This window comes from Zootoca vivipara, chromosome 13, assembly GCF_963506605.1.
Source record: "Zootoca vivipara chromosome 13, rZooViv1.1, whole genome shotgun sequence".
Lineage (NCBI taxonomy): Eukaryota > Metazoa > Chordata > Lepidosauria > Squamata > Lacertidae > Zootoca > Zootoca vivipara.
The window spans coordinates 33,221,094-33,242,515 of NC_083288.1; the positions used below are offsets into that span (position 1 = coordinate 33,221,094).

General features: G+C 44.3%; 1 protein-coding gene across 1 annotated transcript; it reads left to right on the forward strand.

The window, feature by feature from the left end:
- The first annotated feature begins 7,469 nt into the window (after positions 1 to 7,469).
- LOC118094910 (serine protease 27-like) lies at positions 7,470 to 14,302 on the forward strand. The gene is made up of 6 exons (XM_035135690.2): positions 7,470 to 7,620; positions 8,741 to 8,761; positions 9,959 to 10,124; positions 10,855 to 11,129; positions 11,960 to 12,129; positions 13,869 to 14,302. Exons 1-6 carry the CDS (start codon positions 7,563 to 7,565, stop codon positions 14,106 to 14,108), a joined length of 930 nt encoding a protein of 309 aa, XP_034991581.2. The 5' UTR covers positions 7,470 to 7,562; the 3' UTR covers positions 14,109 to 14,302.
- The last annotated feature ends 7,120 nt before the right edge of the window (positions 14,303 to 21,422 follow it).

The window sequence follows — 21,422 nt, forward strand, 5'->3', positions numbered from 1 at the left end:
GCTGTGGGTTAAACCACTGAGCCTAGGGCTTGCCAATCAGACGGTCGGTGGTTCGAATCCCCGCGACGTTGTTCAGTCCCAGCTCCTGCCAACCTAGCAGTTCGAAAGCACGTCAAAGTGCAAGTAGATAAATAGGTATCGCTACAGCGGGAAGGTAAACTGTGTTTTCGTGTGCTGCTCTGGTTCGCCAGAAGCGGCTTTGGCATGCTGGCCACATGACCCGGAAGCTGTACGCTGGCTCCCTCGGCCAATAATGCGAGATGAGTGCCACAACCCCAGAGTCGGTCACGACTAGACCTAATAGTCAGGGGTCCCTTTACCTTTACCTTTATTCACTGGTATTGTGAACCATTCCAGCCAGATGGGTGGGGTGTAAATATATTATTATTATTATTATTATTATTATTATTATTATTATTATTCCCTTTCCTTCCTGCCTGCCCATGGCAGCCATTTTGTGCTGGCAGCCTGTCTTGCTGAAGGCAAGGTGGTTCTTTTAAAATGAGATTCAGAAGCAATACAAAATTCACAAGTGAGTGAGAAGATTAAAGATTTTATTCTAAAACAGCAAGCAATGTACCAAGCAAGCACTTCCACCTGCCACTTGGAAGCCCTCAAGAAGCGGCAAAGCGACTCCCCCAGGTAGCCTCGGTTTGCACGGCCCTGCAGCCGATCAGTCCGTGCATGAGCTTCAAAGAAACTGCCCAAGCTGGGCTTCCGGTCCGTCGCGCTGGTGAAGTAGGATGCAGGGACTTCGCGCTCCGAAGTCCCTGGATTCGTGGAAGGGGGGAAGTCCGCAGAGCGAGCGGACTCCCCGAAAAAACACCGGGTAGAGAGTCCCGGTGACATAGCACCCAGCTGCCTGCTCCAAACGCGATTCCTCCGCTGCCCGAGAGCTCCGTAGAGCAATCGAGAGCCAGCGGAGTGGAGTCACGGGAGCCATTTTTGGGTCTCATCTTACCTCCTTGAAGTGAAGCTCCGAGTCCTCAGCCTGCAAGCGGCGGATTCTTCCAAGAAAATAAAAGACGTTTACAAAGTAAGTCAAATTTTTATTTGGACTTTAAAAATTTCAATTTTGAAGATAGGAAGAGATTTCAAAACAACGGAAGCCGATCTCTTCCAAATGGTCAATCGGGAGGCGCATTAAATATCCTCAAGCCGAAGGGAGAAAAGTTTTTTCTAGATTGTGGACCCGAGAGAAAGAAAGACTTTTCAAAACCTTCCCAGCCCCCGGTGTCGATACCCCTTGAGGTTCAGCAGTAACAAGGGGGAAGACGTTTTGACAGCTGTCAAAAGCTGTCAAATTGCTAAAAGGATTAAGAAAATCGATTTTATTGTTGTGGATTATAAAAACCGATTGAAGAGGATTCAGAAGTAATTTAATGGGAATTTAAATTTGAACTGTGATGAAGCTAGACAAAGGAGAAGATCAGCCAAGATGGAGCCGACAACGTGGTAGAGAGGAACTTTCCAGTACCCTTTGGCCCTTATCTCTGGTCTGCCTGTGGTTAAGTGAAGTATGAAAACAAAGTTTTCTCGAGCCTTCCAGGAGGCTGTGCTGAACTATCTACAAATATGGGAAGATATTTACAAGGAACGGCAATGTTTGAATCCAACAGCAATGGAGAATGAGGTGCAACATCAAGATTTAGAGGACAATTTTGAGACTGAGACTGTGTGTGAGGAGCAACAATTTGATAATTTGGAGACTGATTGGGACCAAAAAAAATGTGTTGGATGATGAAAAACAAAGATTTGAACAAGGAGACGAGGCCGACAAGGAGAAGCAAAGTGAAGAGAAGATTGATGGAAATGAAAATCCTGGAGGGATTGAAATGTGGAGTGGAGTTAGTGAGGGGGGGGATAGGCAGGAAGAGGGGGGAGCAAAGGCCTGGAAGTGGAAGTGGGAAAGAACTGGTGTGGGGTGAAAACTTTAGTTTAAGGTTACTTTTCTGGTGGATGAATGACGGTTTCTGATCTTGGCCTGCTAAAGGATATGCTGATCCAATTGGGGGAAGGGACATTGGGAGGGGGGAAGGAGAGAGTTTTAAAAGTTTAGGGTTAAGAGTTTTCTGGAGGGAGCAGAAGAATGGCTGAGGAAATATGTTAGAGTTTGTTTTTAATATTCTTGGTGACCAGACAGATGTTTGGGTAGAGAACTGCCTGGCTCCCTCTTTTTACTCTTTGCACCCAGTGGCAGGGGGTGTTTTGAGGGGAGAGGGAGGGGTGGAAGGAAACCCAGACACAAAAATGGAACCTTTTGACTGCTGAACCCCTCGGGTTACCCTAGTGGCAGGAGGGGACTCGGAGGGGGGCAGCATGAAGAAGGAGGAGGATTAAGTTAATATGATAAGAATAAGATTTTGAATTAGAATAGAAAACCCACCATAATCAATTGAAGAAGTTAGGAAATCCAGGAGGAAGAGAATCGGGGAAGCCGCAAACAAACTGTTATGAGAATAAGATACGGAATTTATATTTTTTCCTTTTCCTTTTTCTTTTTTCTTGTTTTTTTTCTTTTTTTTCCTATCTGTTGTTTTGTTGTTAAGTAAAGTGATACATTGAAGAATTAGCTGGGGGATAAACCAAACCTCAGAGATCCTCCGCCTCTGTCCTCTCAGTGGCAGGGAGGGATGAGGGGGGAGGAGGGAGGGGGGAGGTCAAACCCAGCTTAAAATGGACCCCTTTGTTTCCCAATGCCCATGGGTATCACTGGTGGCAGAAGTGGTCTTGTGGGTGGAGGGAAAATGAAGGGACTGAGCTTATTTTGTATGTTTTGTATGTTTTGTCTTTACAAAAATTAATAAAAATTATTATTAAAAAAAAAGAAACTGCCCAAGCTGTCCGATTTTATAGATAGCCTGTGTGGCTTCCAAGACTAGTGACATGCAAATCATCCCTTAGCCACCCCCTCCCAGTGCCTCACTTTCTCAAAACATGTCAAACATGTAAGAAGGTACCCAGCACTTGTTAGGTATACATTCTTTAAAGAAACAGATAAGGTTCCTTTAAAGTTTCTTCAATGTGTGGGAGTGCCATCTTAATTGGAGTCAGCTGAAGATGAAGTTAAAAGGAGGAGCTATGAGTTTGCAATTTGAGGCGCGAAGAAAGCACACACACTTTATACTGTGCTGAAGAGATATGGAAAGCATGTAAATAGTTTGTATATATTTATAATAGAAATGCTTGTGCAACCTGTCAAGCAATAAAGAAGCTCTTGACTATGACTACTGTTCTTGTTGTCTGCCACCAGGGAAATATTCTGCTATAAACAGTAAGATGAGGTTTTGCTGAGGTGCCACCACACAAGCAGAAGGTGCAGCGGAAGTGGGTGGGTGGTAACCTCCAATAGCACTATCCTCCACAACTGATAAGGCAGCTGTGGGGGGCTGGGGAGGACTTCACCTCCTCCCAATATTCGCAAAACATTTAAGACTGTTCTCAAAACATTCATACAGTCATTTCTTGTTGTTGTTGTTTAGTCGATTAGTCGTTTAGTCGTGTCCGACTCTTCGTGACCCCATGGACCAGAGCACACCAGGCACTCCTGTCTTCCACTGCCTCCCGCATTTTGGTCAAACTCATGTTCGTAGCTTCGAGAACACTGTCCAACCATCTCGTCCTCTGTCGTCCCCTTCTCCTTGTGCCCTCCATCTTTCCCAACATCAGGGTCTTTTCCAGGGAGTCTTCTCTTCTCATGAGGTGGCCAAAGTATTGGAGCCTCAGCTTCACGATCTGTCCTTCCAGTGAGCACTCAGGGCTGATTTCCTTCAAAATGGATAGGTTTGATCTTCTTCCATGGGACTCTCAAGAGTCTCCTCCAGCACCATAATTCAATTCTTCAGCGATCAGCCATCTTTATGGTACAGCTCTCACTTCCATACATACAGTCATACCTCGGTTTAAGTACGTATCGGTTTGAGTACTTTCAGTTTAAGTACTCCACAGACCTGTCTGGAACTGATTAATCCACTTTCCATTACTTTCAATGGGAAAGTTTGCTTCAGGTTAAGTACGCTTCAGGTTAAGTACGGACTTCCAGAACCAATTACACTCATACTTCGGGTTAAGTAGACAGGGCGGCGGTCTACCAGCTCCCATCTGGTACACAGGCTGAGACCCTACCTGCCCACAGACTGTCTCACCAGAGTGGTGCATGCTCTAGTTATCTCCCGCTTGGACTACTGCAATGCGCTCTACGTGGGGCTACCTTTGAAGGTGACCCGGAAACTGCAATTAATCCAGAATGCGGCAGCTAGACTGGTGACTGGGAGCGGCCGCCGAGACCACATAACACCGGTCCTAAGAGACCTACATTGGCTCCCAGTACATTTCCGAGCACAATTCAAAGTGTTGGTGCTGACCTTTAAAGCCCTAAATGGCCTCGGTCCTATATATCTGAAGGAGCGTCTCCACCCCCATTGTTCAGCCCGGACACTGAGATCCAGTGCCGAGGGCCTTCTGGCGGTTCCCTCATTGCGAGAAGCAAAGCTACAGGGAACCAGGCAGAGGGCCTTCTTGGTGGTGGTGCCCGCCCTGTGGAACGCCCTCCCATCGGAGGTCAATGAGATAAAAAAACTACCTGACATTTAGAAAACACCTAAAGGCAGCCCTGTTTAGGGAGGTTTTTAATCTGTGATATTTTAATGTACTGTATTTTGGTATTTGTTGGAAGCTGCCCAGAGTGGCGGGGGAAACCCAGCCAGATGGGTGGGGTATAAAAGAAGACGAAGACGAAGACGAAGACGAAGACGAAGACGAAGAAGAAGAAGAAGAAGAAGAAGAAGAAGAAGAAGAAGGCTTCAGGTTGAGTACTCCACGGACCCGTCTGGAACGGATTAATCCAATTTCCATTACTTTCATTGGGAAAGTTCGCTTCAGGTTAAGTACAGACTTCCAGAACCAATTGTGTACTTAAACCGAGGTACCACTGTAATGGCATTCCATAGAGGGGTGGGGGAGGAACAGAGGCAGAAAGGGCTCCATGTCAGACCAATAATTCCTCAGTACATTTTGTCTTCCAGGTGCATTTCCCATTCGCAGCCATGACACTTTTATCAATCAAGCACTGCCTAAACCTCATAAGCTAGCCTGCTGCCCTTGTAAAAAGTCAAGGATACTTCCCCATCACCATTATTGAGTAAGATTCAAGTGTCTGTCCAGTTAGTTTCTGCCCATGGGATAAGGTACCATCTTCTCCTTTCCCTCACGCTGCAATATGTCCCGGGCCAGTCCTGGTATTGAAAGCCACCAAAGAAGTCCAGGAGAACAAGCAGGGTCTCGTTTTCAGACCTTTTTGTGATTTCAATGGATTCACATTGAGTAATGATTAACAGTCGACCACACCTGATATTCAGCCCAGTTATGGCCTGTATGGATTGCTTGAGACATTTCCTTCTCTATGGTCTGTCTCTGCTCTCTTGGAATTGACTCTACTGTTGCAACCTTCTCACTTTGCATACAAAGTCACACCCTTTATGGCATGTGTGTGACAAAGAAAGTGGGGGGAACCAGGAAACTAATATGTTTGTTCTGAATGACGGAACATAGTGCTACTTCATATGAAGAATGCACTTGGTGCCTTTATAAAGGGCGATCTCTCCTCCCCTCTAAAACTAACTGCTTCTGCTAGAAGTACAGAGTCTTTTCTGGCCAGCTCTGAAAAAGCTAGGTAAGAATGATAAATACTAGGAAAGGATGTTTGTATATTTGAAACGCAATGGCAGAGTCATGTGAGAGGGCCAAACTAGATGCTACGCAGGAGATCTATGACTCCATGCATAATTTCCTCCCAAACTGATTCCCCAGATCAAATCCACAGTGCATTGAAGTTGCAATTACCTACAGAGAGTGAACATAGGAACACAATTTGGGTTAAATGGCAAGATCCAGTACTGGCTGGCTGAAATATATTGTTCCTGGCAATCATGAAATTAAGAGCTGTGGTTATATGCATTTGTCTTTTAAATGTTTTAGACCTTTATTCGTTGTTTTTAGATCCTTTAAAATGTTTTACATTGTTATTAAAATTTTAAATATATATTTACTTTATTTTTTTATTTGTATTGTATTTTCATTATACTGTATTAACATTGTTGTTACATTTGGCTGTTTGCTGCCCTGGTCCCTTTTAAAAGAACTAATAAAAGCATGCATAGATAGAAACTTTATTTTCATTAGCCACTAGCCACAGCAATGAGAAAAAATATACTGGGGATAGAACTAAATAGTTAGGTATACAAAATACATCCTGGAGGTCTACATCAATACAAATGACAGAACTGATACATGATCTTTTGATACCCACAGATAAAACATGTGAACCAATAGGCTTTCTTTTGATTTTTTTTCCCCTAAGCTGAGGAATGTTAGAAAGTTAATCAAATAATAGATCTTATTCTAATTGCCCCTGCTAAAAAAAATTGCAGTTTTTGCTGTCGCCTGGTTATCTTGATCTACCAGGAGAAAGACACAGTAGCAGTGCTTGAGCGACCTGGTTTGGGTAGTAGTAGAGGGGTAATAACCTCACTCCTCAAATCTTTATAGAGAGTACAATCTAGCAGTAATAAATACATAAGCAGATTGTTGGCACCTGTCTGTCTCCAGAGACAATGAAGTGCGCCTCCAGGCCTGAAGTCAAGCCACTGCAATAGCAGCACCAAAGTGACCTCCCTGGGGCGCAAGCCTTGGCCGTGTGGATAGGGGCCCTGGGCTGTCTCTCAAGACAGATGGAGGCCAACAGCTACACTGTTCTAGTTACAGGTAGGTAGCCGTGTTGGTCTGCCGTAGTCAAAACAAAATTTTAAAAAATCCTTCCAGTAGCACCTTAGAGAAAAACTTTTGTCATTAGTATGAGCTTTCGTGTGCATGCACACTTCTTCAAATACACTGTTGTTATTTTGCAGGCTGGATTCAATTGCATAAGCAGCAAATTCAGGTTGTACATAATAAACCCGCTTCCCCCCAAACTGGATGTTTTTGTGATAAGGAGAATGAAAGGAAAACGTGGGGTGACATTTGCTTCTCACAATGCCGTCTAACCTCCCAGCCAAAAGAATTAGGATTATTTCTCCACAAACAGGTTGTCTGTAAGTGACCATAGCTGGGGGCAAGTATGAAGAAGAAGGTCTCCACCTTCATTTCCATGTTTGTGGACTTAATGTGCAAGATAAAAGGTGGATGGGGGCTTCTGGGGAGTCTCATCTTCTCTCCTCTTCTCCCTATTCCCTACAAGCGGGGGGTGGGGGGCTGGTTCAGATGTGGATATCAATGGGGAAAGTGTATGCATGCCTTGCCTCCACCTATGAGCAACCAGCACACCTGTGGGCGTTCTCAGGGTGTTGGCAGAGGTTTGGGATGCTGCGGCTTCTGAGATCCAGTGATTGCAAGGACTTCTCTAGACTCAGCAACAGACAGTCCAATGACAGGAGCATTGCCTTTTCATTGTTGATATTGTGTTTCAATAGTACGGCTCCTAGAGGACATTCAGATTGAAATAAAACATCTGTTGTCTGGAATTGACTGGAGCTGAACCACTCAGAGAAGACTTCAGAAGGACAGCAATGCCTATTGTTACTTCCGCACTGACCGTGTGGCTTCTGCAGCTGACCATGCTACAAGGTGACTGATGGAGTTGGGGAAGTGCTTGGAGAACAGTTACTTCAAGGTTTCATTTCTTTAAAAAATTAAAAGTTGCAAGGGATCCTGGGAAATCATACCTTCTCTGTGCCCATATTTTTCCAGGGACAGTCCCAGATTTACAGAAGCTGTACCTGTTTCTGATTTGATCCTGGAATGTTCCACTTTTCCTTAGGACGTCTGTTCTTCCCAACCTAGATAGTTCCAGGGTAAAGCCATAACATTAAAAGAACAAAAGTCCTGGTGAGCCCAGATTCAAATGTAGTTCTGAATACACCCTGAGAACCATGTTTCAAAATGAACTCCTGGCACAATTGTCAAAGGCAGTGGCGGAGCGTTTTGGGGGTGGGGTGCGCAGTGACGTGGCGCGCATTTGGGGGGCAGAGCGCATCATGCGCAATGACGTAGCAGCGCATTTTGGGGCGGGACGCGCCGTGCGCAGGGTGCACATTTTGGAGTGGGGTAGGCAGCGGCGATGGCGCCCCTGGGACGCACCGCCCCCACTGCCCCTATCTTCCTACCCCGCTGGTCAAAGGTGTTGATTTTTCAACCAATTGGGAAAAGATTGGCTGCATTCACAGACAATCATCTGTCAGGTTATTAAGCTGACATATGCACATGATGCCTTTTGCCCGCAACCACCCCACATAGCCTATTTCCTCCTCCCTTCACCACAAGCTGTGATTAAAGTAGGAAGCTTCTAAGGATGCTTCATGTTTCATGTTTTGTCCAAACCAGCAAACTGTGGTTACCAAATTCAGAACTAGCCAGGCAATTAAACCAATATCAACCCACTTTTTTATAAACTGGTTTGTTTAAAAGTGACTAAACATACTACCCTGGTTCTCAGAACATGGGATATTAGAGTTAACCAGAGGCTTCTTGCTTTGAGTATGGCATGCCCAAAGAGAGGAGTGAAGGGGCTCTGTTCACAAGCAAAGAATTTGTGCATACCTTGGCTTGTTAAATCGAGACATGTTTGTCTGAAGTGGGCCAGTGTAAACAGGTTCCCTTCCCCCTCGTTCATACATACAATCCTACACTGTGTCTTTCTTCTATAATGACTCTTACCTGGGGTATCTTCTTTCTTTGTTTCCCTCAGGTGCTACAAGCTCAAAAGCAGGTAAGAGTTGTTTGATACATTGGAAGGAGTTTTGCACAGGAATCTCTGTGGAGGAAGCTAAAGAAAAGGCCTCCTAAAAACCAGAGGTCTTCTAATCCAACATCCTCACCTTAGACAGGATACTCCTTGATATGCCACATTGATATGAGGAAGATAAACCCACATCAAGCTGATGTTGCCCCACCACAAGTAAAGAGTAGAGCAAACAAGGTGTCGCATTCTAGATGTGGTTGCATGGTCTTCAGTAAGAATTGATTTTAGGTGTCCAACTTCCTTAAGCCATGGTGCCAAGCTGCACGCTGTAATGCCAGGGTGAAGGAAATATTCAGTCCTCAAGATTCTCCTCAGTTCATGCTCCCTCCAAAGGCTCCACTCCTTTCCCAGTGTCACCCACCCCCACCAGCCAGCCATTCATATTGCCCTTGGGCTCTTCTGCCTGCTTGGAATGTGTCCTTCAACTGTGCTGCTACCTTTTTCTTATCTGGATGGAGAGATGTCAGTGCAGGGATGCAGAAGCCTCTGGACTTTTGCGTGGCTGGAATGTGCTCTACTTTACAAAAGTTAACAGTCTCAATTCCTTTGCCCACTAAGCTGTGGAAGAAAGGCCCACCCATCAAGCATCTCATATAAAGAATCTTGAAATGACTCTTGTCATCTTAATCTCTGACCCATGGAAACCAAACACCCCAAGGTTTTACATGGTTCTACTTCTAGCTGTGGTGATGGAAGACGTATGGGAGAAAGGGATGCCCAAACTGAGAGCTAGGAGTCCAGGACTCAAGGATTCCACTACCACATATACTGTATGAGTAAGGATGGGTGAGAATTTAAATTTGGTTCACATTTAAAGGTAATTAAAGGCACTTTCTGAAGCAGCATATGTAAAGCAAAATACAGCCATCCTTCAAACTTCACCCTTTTCCTAATTTTGCACAGCAGAAATAAAACTGCTATAAATGTGCTAAGAAATAAAAAAAAGTCAATTTCACTTACCAGATGAAATGCAAATTAAACCCAGGAGAATCAATGACAATAAATATGGTTTTAAAATCTGCAAAAAAAAACCACCCTACTTGTAAACGAATTCAAATTTAGACATTTTGTTTCCTCGTGTTCTCCACCTCTTCTGCTACATTACTTCCGTTATGTGTATGCTGCAAACCGTAATGGCAAACCCTCTTATTTCCTCTTCCACAGAGAGTGGGCAGCCGATAAATGCTCCACGAATAGTTGGGGGACAACCAGCCTCTGATGGGTCATGGCCCTGGCAAGTCAGCATTTCACTGTTTTCTTATCCTATTTGTGGGGGCTCCCTCATAGCTGAGCAGTGGGTCCTGACAGCAGCTCACTGCTTCTTCTTTGGGTGAGTATCATTCAGTATGTATTGCTTTGAAGCCATTATAAAGCTTCACCTTACAAGACCAGACTAATTTCAGCTGCCTACCAGCCAGCTTCCTGTTGTCTTAGGCCTCAGCTGCACCATACATTTAAAACACTATCATACCACTTTAAACAGCCATGGCTTCCCCCGCAGAAACCTGGGGGCTGGAATAATAATAATAATAATAATAATAATAATTTATTTATACCCCCCCCCATCTGGCTGGGTTTCCCCAGCCACTCTGGGCGGCTTCCAGAAGGATATTAAAATACAATAATCTATTAAACATTAAAAGCTTCCCTAAACAGGGCTGCCTTCAGATGTCTTCTAAAAGTCTGGTAGTTGTTGTTCTCTTTGACATCTGGTGAGAAGGTGTTCCACAGGGCGGGTGCCACTACCGAGAAGGCCCTCTTGCCTGGTTCCCTGTAACTTGGCTTCTCGCAGCGAGTGAACCACCAGAAGGCCCTCGGCACTGGATCTCAGTGTCCGGGCAGAATGATGGGGGTGGAGACGCTCCTTCAGGTAGTTTGCTGAGAGCTGTTAAGAAAGTCCTATTCCTCACACAGAACTACAGTTCTCAGAGTGGTTTCAAAATCCATCCTTCTTCCCAGGGAATTGAACTCTTGGAATTGTAGCTCTTTGTGGGGTATACAGTTAGCATGAGCCACAGGAAATCAAACGTCAGCCAAATCTTTTGCCCTTGTATTCACAGAGTCGGGCCCATGTTCCAATACGATGTCCTCCTAGGTGCCCATCAGCTCTCAAACCTCTCTGATAATGCTGTAGCATCTGCCGCGGAACAGATTATCCTCCATCCTGGCTACAATGGCAGCATTGACCACACAGCAGATATTGCTTTAATCAAGCTGAAGTCGCCTGTGAACTTCACTGACTACATCCTCCCCATCCGCCTGCCAGGGTCCTCTACAAGCTTCTCTTCAGGAGAATACTGCTGGGTAACTGGATGGGGAGATATTCAAACTGGAGGTGAGGGGTTTTCTTTGTAGCACTTTTTCAGACTCTGTGACTCATCCAAATGAACAGTTCTGGGATGTGGCAGTGGGGGGGGGCGTGTCCACAGGGGCGATTGCCCTGGGCGCAAAACTGTTAAGGACACAACATTTCAACATCCAGTGCTGCCTCAATACACCTGTGCACTTCCATCACTGGGCTCTGTTGAAAACGGTTTCTCCATGCAAACCAGGAAGTGACCTCTCCAGACAACAGAACGACTCTTCTTTTCTTATCTCTGTTGCTGTGATCACCTGGGCGACGCGGATGCCATTAAGTGGTTGAATGCACGTGCGTACTCCATCCATTTCCCTCACGGAAGTAACATAGAAAAAATGCATACCAAAATGAAATTTGCACAAAAATGCTGGTGAATTTTCATGAGGATTTTTAATAAATAATTGCAAAATGAACATTTCCCCTCCCCCCCAAGGCCAATCCTACCACTAGGCAGAGTGGTACAGGTGACTCAGGTGCTGAACTGTACTCAGAACTGTAGGTGTCATGTGATCTGCCTTGCGCTCTCAAACTAGCCCGGTGCCCTCAAGTACAGTGGAAGCTTCTGTCCCACTGCCTGTGTTAAAGAAAACACCAGTATTGTTCATGGAATCTCAGGGGGAGGGAATTTTGTATTTTGCCTCAGACAGCAAAATGTATTGGGCTGTTAGGTTTCCCTAGAAATAAATACGGGAGGAGATGTTGTCCCAAAGTGTGGCAGCTACATATCTACAGTGTGCTCAGTGAAAATTATGTCCTACTGAATGCCTCTGCATTCCATGAATACTTTCCCTTTCTCTCTCTTCTAGTGCCTTTACCTGCCCCACAGACTCTCCAGCAAGTGAAGGTGCCGCTCATAAGCCGAGAAGTATGCAATGCTCTCTTTAACAGTGTCTCAGCGCAGGGCTCAAGGAAGGATCCTGTCAAGCAGGATATGATCTGTGCTGGTTACCCAGAAGGTGGGAAAGATTCTTGCCAGGTAGGTTGCTCCATGACCTGTCCTTCATACAGCCACCAGAGAACGTAGACAAAGGCAGACACTGGCATGATCGCATTGTAAAAAGAAAAATACCGCATATCTTTAGGAAGAAAATTTTGCAAGAAAAGAGATTCTGCCTGAACACCAGGAAAAACTTCCTGGTGGTAAGAGCTGTTCAACAGTGGAACAGACCCCCTTTGAAAGTGGTGGGCTCTCCTTCCTCTGAGGTTTTTAAGCAGAGGTTGGGTGGCCATCTGCCAAGAAGGCTTTAGCGGAGATTCCTGCATTGCTGCGGATTGGACTAGATGACTCTTGGGGTCCCTTCCAACTCCACAATTCTATAAATCTACGATTCTATGAATGATTGCGTTGTGTGCGTTGTTCCTTCCTAAATTTGGTCTAGCTAATTTTGTTCTACCATTGGGAGATGGCACCTTGCAGCTTTTCAGATTCACCTATTTCCCCAAGAGTTCTTGTTGTTTTGTTTAAAAAATATTTCTGTGCTGCTTGTTTTAGCAACAAAACCTAAAAATATAAAAGTTTCATATAAAAAAGTTTCCCATACATACCAACTCAGAAACAAGTCCTCTTCTGTTTGGTGGGGTTCATCTCAGGTCCCTGACCATGGGTCATGCTGGCTGTAATTGTTAGGATGTAGAGACCAACAACATCAGGTTCCCCATCTCTTATTATAAACCTTATTTCAGCCCCCCTCGGCTGATCAGTATTTGGAATCTGTTGCTAGAGTTTTCCACCATGGATTCCATGTTTTCTCCCATCTCTTTCTCCACAGGGTGATTCTGAAGGACCCGTTGTTTGCCCCAATGAGTCCTGTTCACTTCAACGAGACTTAGTTCCAGGTCAATGGGTATAGGGTTGCAACCTTGGTCATTTAAGTGTATGGCTTGGGACTCAAATGTTGAAACTCAGTACAATCCACATACATTTGTATCTGAGATTAAAGCCATCCGTTCTAAAAGGAAGAAAGTCTATTTATATTGTTTTTGAAAGATGGACACCACACATATCATCACAGATTACGCTTTCCCCCCTTCTCTCACACACAGGCCTGAATGCCTCTTTTAAGATGGCCCATGTCATCTACAATTGTTAGAATTAGTTGTGTTGTTGCTGTTGTTGTTTAACGGAATACAGTCATACCTCGGTTTAAGTACGCTTCGGTTTGAGTACTTTCGGTTTAAGTACTCCGCGGACCCGTCTGGAACGGATTAATCCACTTTCCATTACTTTCAATGGGAAAGTTCGCTTCAGGTTAAGTACGCTTCAGGTTAAGTACAGACTTCCGGAACCAATTATGTACTTAAACTGAGGTACCACCGTAATACTTATTAATTTTTTCAACAGTCTTTCGAACCCTACAAAGTAGAGCAATACTTTTACCCCTGGTATTGCAGGTGCAGTGGAAGGGGGGGGCTGAGGCTGACAGGATCACTATCCTGTCAGTACCTGCCGGAGGTAAATGAAGATTAAATCAGATGCTGGAAACTTGTTGTCCTCCAGATTTTGCTGGAAAACAACTCCCACCGTCCCTGACCATGAGCCATGGTGGCTGAAGCTGTTGGCAGGTGGAGTTCAGAGTCATCTAGAGGGCCACAAGTTCCCCACCCCTGGTTATAAGCCTCATTCCAGCTCCCTCATCTAATCGGTATTCCTAATCAGAGTGCTCACCGCCGTGTTCACCACAGATCCTGTACTATCTCCCATCTCTTTTTCCACAGGGCGACTCCGGGGGACCCTTAGTTTGCCATCTCAAAGAAGGTTGGATGCAGGCTGGGGTTGTGAGCTGGGGAAGGGGCTGTGGCCAACCCTTCCGCCCAGGTGTCTACATTTCAGTGCCTTTCTATGCCAACTGGATCCATGAGAGAATGCAGGGTAGAAATGGGGGTGGTGGGGAAATTGGTGGGCTACCCAGTGTTGTGACGTTCACCTCAGTGGCGTTTGTACTGGCCCATTTGTGAGAAACCAATCTGTCGGCTTCCAGTCTGCCCACCAATTGTATGGAATATCTTTTTCTTTTTTAAAATTTATACTTTTCAAATTTATACATTTCATTAGTTTTACAATCAATTTAACATTTCAAAATTTGACTTCCTTCCCCCTCCTTCTGCGGTTCCTTAAATTTATTTTTTTAATGTCTTCTGCATATCCAAATTCATTTAACTTGCTCAATTAATTATCTATTATAAATATATACTCTTATATAACTGCAGGTTATTACAATACTCCTGCTATTGTTTTTATCTGTTTGCAATTTATCTGTAAATAGTCAATAAACCATTTCCATTCTTTTATAAAAAGTTTGTTATCTTGATTTCTTTTTCTTTCGGTAAGTGTCAACTTTTTGCAAATTCCATAAGTTTTTGAATCCATCCTTCCTTTGCTGGGACTTCTGCTTCTTTCCACTTTGGAGCATGTAGCATTCTTGCTGCTTTAGTAGCATCCTATATAATAAAGTCCCTGTGTCTCTGCGTCCAGTCCCTGTGTCCGCGCTACTGCGCATGTGCCCCACGGACACAGGGACTGAACGCACACAGAGCCCCATCCCCGCGCACTCCCCGTCCCCGCACACTCACTCACGCCCTCGAGCCGGGGGTGGAATGCGGTTCTCTCTCCCTCAACGGCTTCCCCTCCAAACCGCCATTCCACGCCTCGCCTCCCGACTAACGGCGCGAGGGGAAGAGGGAAAGGGACCGTGAGGGATTGTGACGCGAGCGCGCGATGGAGCGCGTGCGTTTGCATCCCCGCCGCCCCCGTTCTCCACCCCCCACCCCATCGCCGTAAGCTGGAAGCTGTACATGTTCCAGCATGACCTGGAAGCTGTACACTGGCTCCCTCAGCCAATAATGCGAGATGAGCACCGCAACCCCAGAGTCGGTCATGACTGGACCTAATGGTCAGGGGTCCCTTTACCTTTTATGACAGAACAGCAATACCACCAAACAATTTTAAAAAATGGACACTGTACATTTTGAGTTGAAAAGTGTTGGGGTTTGTTTTAATATGATATGGCAAAAAAAAAGAACTATGTTCAGAAATTTTATTATTTCAGGAGTAGCCAACACTGCCTTCCAGATATTGTTGGAATAAAACTTCCATCAGCTTCAGCAGCAACATGAATAGTCACGCATGATGGAAATTACAGTCCAGTCACATCAGCCCTCCTGTCTTCTTGCAGATGACAGCCAGGAACCTTCTAAAGACAGAGGGTGGAAGAACTCAACCACAGACTGGGCCCTTTACATAAAGCAGTGGCAGATTGAGGTCGCACTGGACACAGAGCCTTGGAGGGTGCTGCAGGGAATGCTGTAACTGACGTAGAATGAAAGGCAAGAGGCAGGGGCCACCAAATGTTGGCATCACACAGGGTGCCACTAAAATATGAGAACCCAAGGTTCTCTGCATAAAGGGCAACATCGAAATTGTGATGGGGATATTTCTTGGTCATCAGGCACTCTGTACACCACAATCTGAAAACACAGGGTCCGTCTTTATCTTAACCTCCTGCCTGAAAGAGCAGCTGTCAAAACACTAGAATCCCATCCCTTGAGCTGCAAATTTCCAGCAGAGATCAGGAGGTCTCGGAATTTCCTCAGCTGCTGAACTATATTGAATTACGTCAGCAGCAACTATTTGAGAAGTGCAATTTCAAGAACCAAAGACATTCATCAGAGTCTGGAAGCGGCATGCTGCTTACCTGGTAGGTATGGTCCTGTACCACAGCCAAAAGCAAACAGTCCCTGCCCATAGATTTGTCATCTTGCCAGAAGCTCAACACAAAGGAAGAGGGGGTGACGAACAGGAAATACACAATATGTGGGATTCTGGAGGTGATATGGGGGATTCAAAGAGGTGCCCTCCATATGCTATTAAACTACAGCCTGTCTGGCTATTGGCTGCCCCACATCAGGGCTGAAGACCAAAAGCTTCTAATGGGCACCATGTTAGCTCCTCCTGTAATGTTGCTTTAGGGCGGCTGTCAGTACAGCACTGGCTGTACTGAGGAGGAGGGACGTGGGTGGCGCTGTAATCTAAACCAGTGGTCCTCAACCTTGGGCCTCCAGATGTTTTGAGACTACAATTCCCATCATCCCTGACCACTGGTCCTGCTAGCTGGGGATCATGGGAGTTGTAGGCCAAAAACATCTGGAGGCCCAAGGTTGAGGACCACTGGTCTAAACCACTGAGCCTCATGGGCTTGCCGATCAGAAGGTCAGTGGTTCGAATCCCCGTGACGGGGTGAGCTCCCGTTGCTCAGTCCCAGCTCCTGCTAGCAGTTCGAAAGCACGCCCCAAAGTGCAAGTAGATAAATAGGTACCACTCCAGCAGGAAGGTAAATGGTGTTTCCGTGCGCTGCTCTGGTTTCGCCAGAAGTGGCTTAGTCATGCTGGCCACATGACCGGGAAAAACTGTCTGCAGACAAACGCTGGCTCCCTCGGCCTATAGAGCGAGATGAGCGTCGCAACCCCAGAGTCATCTGCAACTGGACTTAACTGTTAAGCACTGGCATACAGCACTGGCATACAGGACCCGTGCTCCAGATTCTTCTTCTTCTTCTTCTTCTTCTTCTTCTTCTTCTTCTTCTTCTTCTTCTTCTTCTTCTTTTACTATTTATTAAGTTTGCATACCACTCTTCATCCGAAGATCCCAGAGCAAATCACAGCATAAAAATACAAAATAGATACACAAAGTGCTTAATAAAAAAACAAGAACAAAACCAAAGTAAACCCATAATTAAAAGGACATCGCATGTTAATCATCCCAAGGCCTGGTTGAAGGGGAATGTTTTCGCCTGGTGCCTCCACTGTGGGTAGTGGGTGTGAGTGGTTTGTGTCCATCCATTGCATTATTAACATTAAACCTGTTAAATAGAAGGCCTGACATGACTTACAATGCTGGATGACTGAGTGGGTACGGTTACCAACCACACTGGAACTTTATTTGTGTAGCCATCGGTGGCTACACATAGTGTTTTGAATACAACCAAAGCAAGTCTATAGTTGCCGTCGAATGATAGTATAACAATGGAATAAATGGAAGTAAAAGAACGAAAGCAAATGAAATAAATTCCTCCTATTGGTATTCATTGCAGTAGGTGTGGCAGCAATACTGACATGCACATTTTTATAGCTGGTGCTGGATTCTGTAAAACTATGTTGAGTTTTGGAATGAGGAAACAGCCCAGAGGGTTGATGCAACTGCCTCCTCACAAGTGCCCTCTCCTTCGAATAGGCTCAGGGAATAAATTTGGTTGAGTTTGCATTTTAATGCAAACTTACATAATTCACGCTTCCAAAACTACATGCAAATGAAAACACAGCTAATCCTCCTAATTTTGTGCTGCAGTTATCCAAAGAAATAATGCATAAAAGAACACATACATCAGGAGGAAGTGTGATTAAAACCTGGATATATTAGTGGAAATGACATACAAAAATATTCAGGTAGGTAGCCATGTTGGTCTGACACAGTCGAAATAAAAATAATAAAAATAAAAAATTGACCAGTAGCATCTTATAGACCAACTATATGGTCTATAAGGTGCTACTGGACAATTTTTTTATTTATTTTTATTTTTAATACAAAAATATGTTACATTACAATAAATAATAATAATAATAATAATAATAATAATAATAATATTTATACCCCACCCATCTTGCTGGGTTCCCCAGCCATTCTGAGCGGCTTGCAAACATGCATATTAAGTAGAATTGCATACAACATTACAAAAATGCACATTAAAATGCTATTTTTTGTGACTGCAGGGGATCTACTTTGAGCATGACTAACGTGATCACACCCAATATCCTGCCCATTTATGGCTTCTGTGGATTGCTCTAACCATTTCCTTCTCTATGGTCTGTTTTGCATCTCATGCTGCATGCAGAGTCACACCCTTTACAGTGTTTTTTTATTTATTTAAAAAAAATCAAAATATTTTGTTTATTGTTGTTCAAACCAGGAAACTAATGTGTTTGTTTGGAGTGACTACTACATAATGCTGCATGATAAAAAAAACCACATCATGTATATTTATAAAGGGTGATTTCTCCTTCCCTCTTTAACTAGCCACCATTCCTAGAGTACAGAGTATTTTCCGCCCGGCTATGAAGGAACCACGTAGAAATGGCAAGACTAGGACAGGATGTTTGTATGTTTGGAAAGCACAGGCGGTGTTGTTTGAGGGGGCCAAAGTGAATATTACATAGAAGATCTATGTACCTCCCTGTGGAATTTCCTTCTATGTTGATTCCTCAAATCCAAACCCCATCCACTTGCAGCTTCAATTAGCTGCAGAGGGCAAACGTAGAGGCACCATTTAGGTTGCATAGCAAGATCCCATCATGGATGGCTGAAAGATCTTGTCCCTGACAACCCTGAAATTATTAGTCATGAGGGCATGTGACTAGTAGCCATTTCAAGGTTGTCAGGGACAATGAATTTGTCCAGCCCTGTTTTAAAGCCACCCAGGTTGTTGGCCATCACTGTCTTCTGCAAGAGCAAGTTTCACGGTTTAACTATGAAGGAGCCCTTTCTTTTCTCTGTCCCAAACCATCCAACATTCAGCTTCACAGCGTTCTAGAGTGAGGGGGGAGATTATGGGCCTGAAGCACTCGGAACACTCTGGGGATATTTGAGGGGAGTGATCAAATCAAATCAATTTTTTTTAAACGGTCACAGACCAAATCGAGTCATACAACTATTCAACAAAGGATAACACAGAAATAAACAGAGGACAATTTCAATACAAATTAGGCCATAACAACACTTTAAAATTAAATGACATAATTAAAATTAAATATTCGCATTCGCCTGCGTATTGACATTGGAAAGCTCTTGTTTCCTGTGACTAATAGCAGATACACAGAATTTGGTGACATTGATCGTAATTTCAGGGACCTTGTCTTCTACCAAGGCTCTCAGACGTTGGGATTCTGGTTCATTTTTAAGCTTTTGTAAGGCTGGGGTGATAAAGGTCAGGTATAGATCCTCATAGAAACTGCAGTGCAGCAATACATGCAAATTTGTTTCCACTTCCGATGAGCCACATGGGCAAACGCGTGACTCATATGGTTTACCCTCATACCTGCCTAGCAACAGGGCGGAGGGCAACACATTAAATCTGACCAAGGTAAAGGAATGTCTATACTTGGGTATTTGCAGTTTTGCCAGGTAATTTGCGGGTGAGAACCCTCTCCCAAAATCTCTTATTGTGGCATCTTTGTCCATTTTGCCCATATGACACTGCAGCTCCACGTTCCTTATACGTTGGAGCACTTGACTTCTGGCTCTCTCGTATCCTGCCGCTATCAAGATCTGCGGAGGAAATCCCAAGCTTCTTATCTTTTCAAACAGGGAAACTTTCGAGTTAGAATGATAGGTGTCTAACAATGTTAAAGGTGCCAACCCAGCCGGGAAGAAGATAAGTTTTAACCAGTAGTGTATCTTTAGAATCCACAGCCGCATGTTCACGGGTAGTTGTCCAACGTCTAAGCAGACGGCTATATTAGATACACAAGGGGGGGGATCCCCAATAGACAGCGGTAGAATTCGTTTTGAAATGCCTCCACCGGCGTGAAATTTTTAAAACTGCAGACCTGGGATCCATAAGTGAGTTGCGGGAGTATTTTTGTAGCAAAGACCTGGGAGGCTGCCGGAACATATTGACCCCCTTTCCCGTTAAAAAAAATCTTGTTGGGGCTTTAGTAGCCCTTCCTGTGTTAGCAATGGCGTTTTTCATCTGATGATGCCATGAGCCCCTTTCCCAGATATTTAAATGTTGCTACCTATAATCATAGAATCATAGAGTTGGAAGAGACCACAAGGGCCATCCAGTCCAACCCCCTGCCAAGCAGGAAACACCATCAAAGCATTCTTGACATCAATTCTCCATTTGTGTTTGGTTTTTTTTAAAAAAAAACCATAATTTTAGATTTGTTGTAATTTATTGATAATTGTTCAGCTGGACAATAATTAGCAAGTGATCTCAGAAGTTTCCTTAAACCAACACAGGAAAAAGAAAGTAGGACTGCGTCATCCGCATATAAAAGTACTGGGAGGGGCATACCTGCCAACTTGGGGGGGGGGCATTTTCTTTCATCATATTTTAAAATAATAATCTACTTGCTGATCACAGCAGATAGCGACGCTGGATTTCCCTAGGGGGCGCTGTCCAATCTCATATCGGCCGAGAAGTGAGACTTGAGCCCAGGGCTCTCCTCGCTTGTGCTTTGGGTGAAGCACCCTTGCAGGATTGGGCAGGCCCCATACCACAACATGGAACAGAATTGTGGGTGGGTGGGTGTTGGAGAAGGCGAGGGGGATGTTTGAGGAAGGAATCGTTGCTTGCTAGGCTTTTATATATATATATATATACAACTTCAAAAGGAGGGGATGATCATGTGTCTGCTAAAAGTCTTCAAAGAATTAAAAGCAAACAAGGCGGCAGCATCCCTACACACAAATCACGCAACTTTAGCAATGATAGAGGGACTGCTAGAAGGAGTGGGGCCAGAGAATAGCATCTCCCCACCTCCAGTATCTAATTCAGCCTTCGTCAACTTGGCGCCCTCATAAGAACATCAGACGAGTCTTGCTGCCAAATACCCCAAGAAACCTAGGAATCTAGATAGACTGCCTCTTGACCTGAAGTTTCCATAAGAATGTAAGAAGAAACTGCTGGGTCAGGCAAAGGGCCCATTGTATCCAGCATGAATGTACTTACAGAAAAAAGGGGAGAACTCGATATCCAAATATATTCATACTAATCTCACCATATGAATACCCCTTACACGTCAGTGGAGAGAGGCATAGATAGGAAGAGTTATTATATTAACCAAAATCTTTGGAAAGACCTCAGTAGCAATTGATTGTATTCTTCATTGGTTTTTTTAAAAAATAATTTTTATTAAAGATTTTCATGAAATACAGAATAACATGCAGATAAGATAAGATGAATCTTTATTCGGCTATAAGCCCACACCACAAAAATAAATCAGACGTAAAAAACAGAGATACAAATTTCAAACATATAAATATAGTAGATCTGTGGGATTACACGACAGCATTTGGGGGGAAGAGCCTTGGATGAACTTTGGATGAATCATTTTGTATTTACATAGGACATATAGGAAACTATATTAGGGTATCAATAATCATGGAGCATTCCTGCTTGTTTCTCGTACGCGAGGACTGAGACCAAAAACCTTGCTACCAATAGGGTCCTGTACGGATCATTGTCTTGTAGCGTACATGCTAGGTGAGACTCGGAT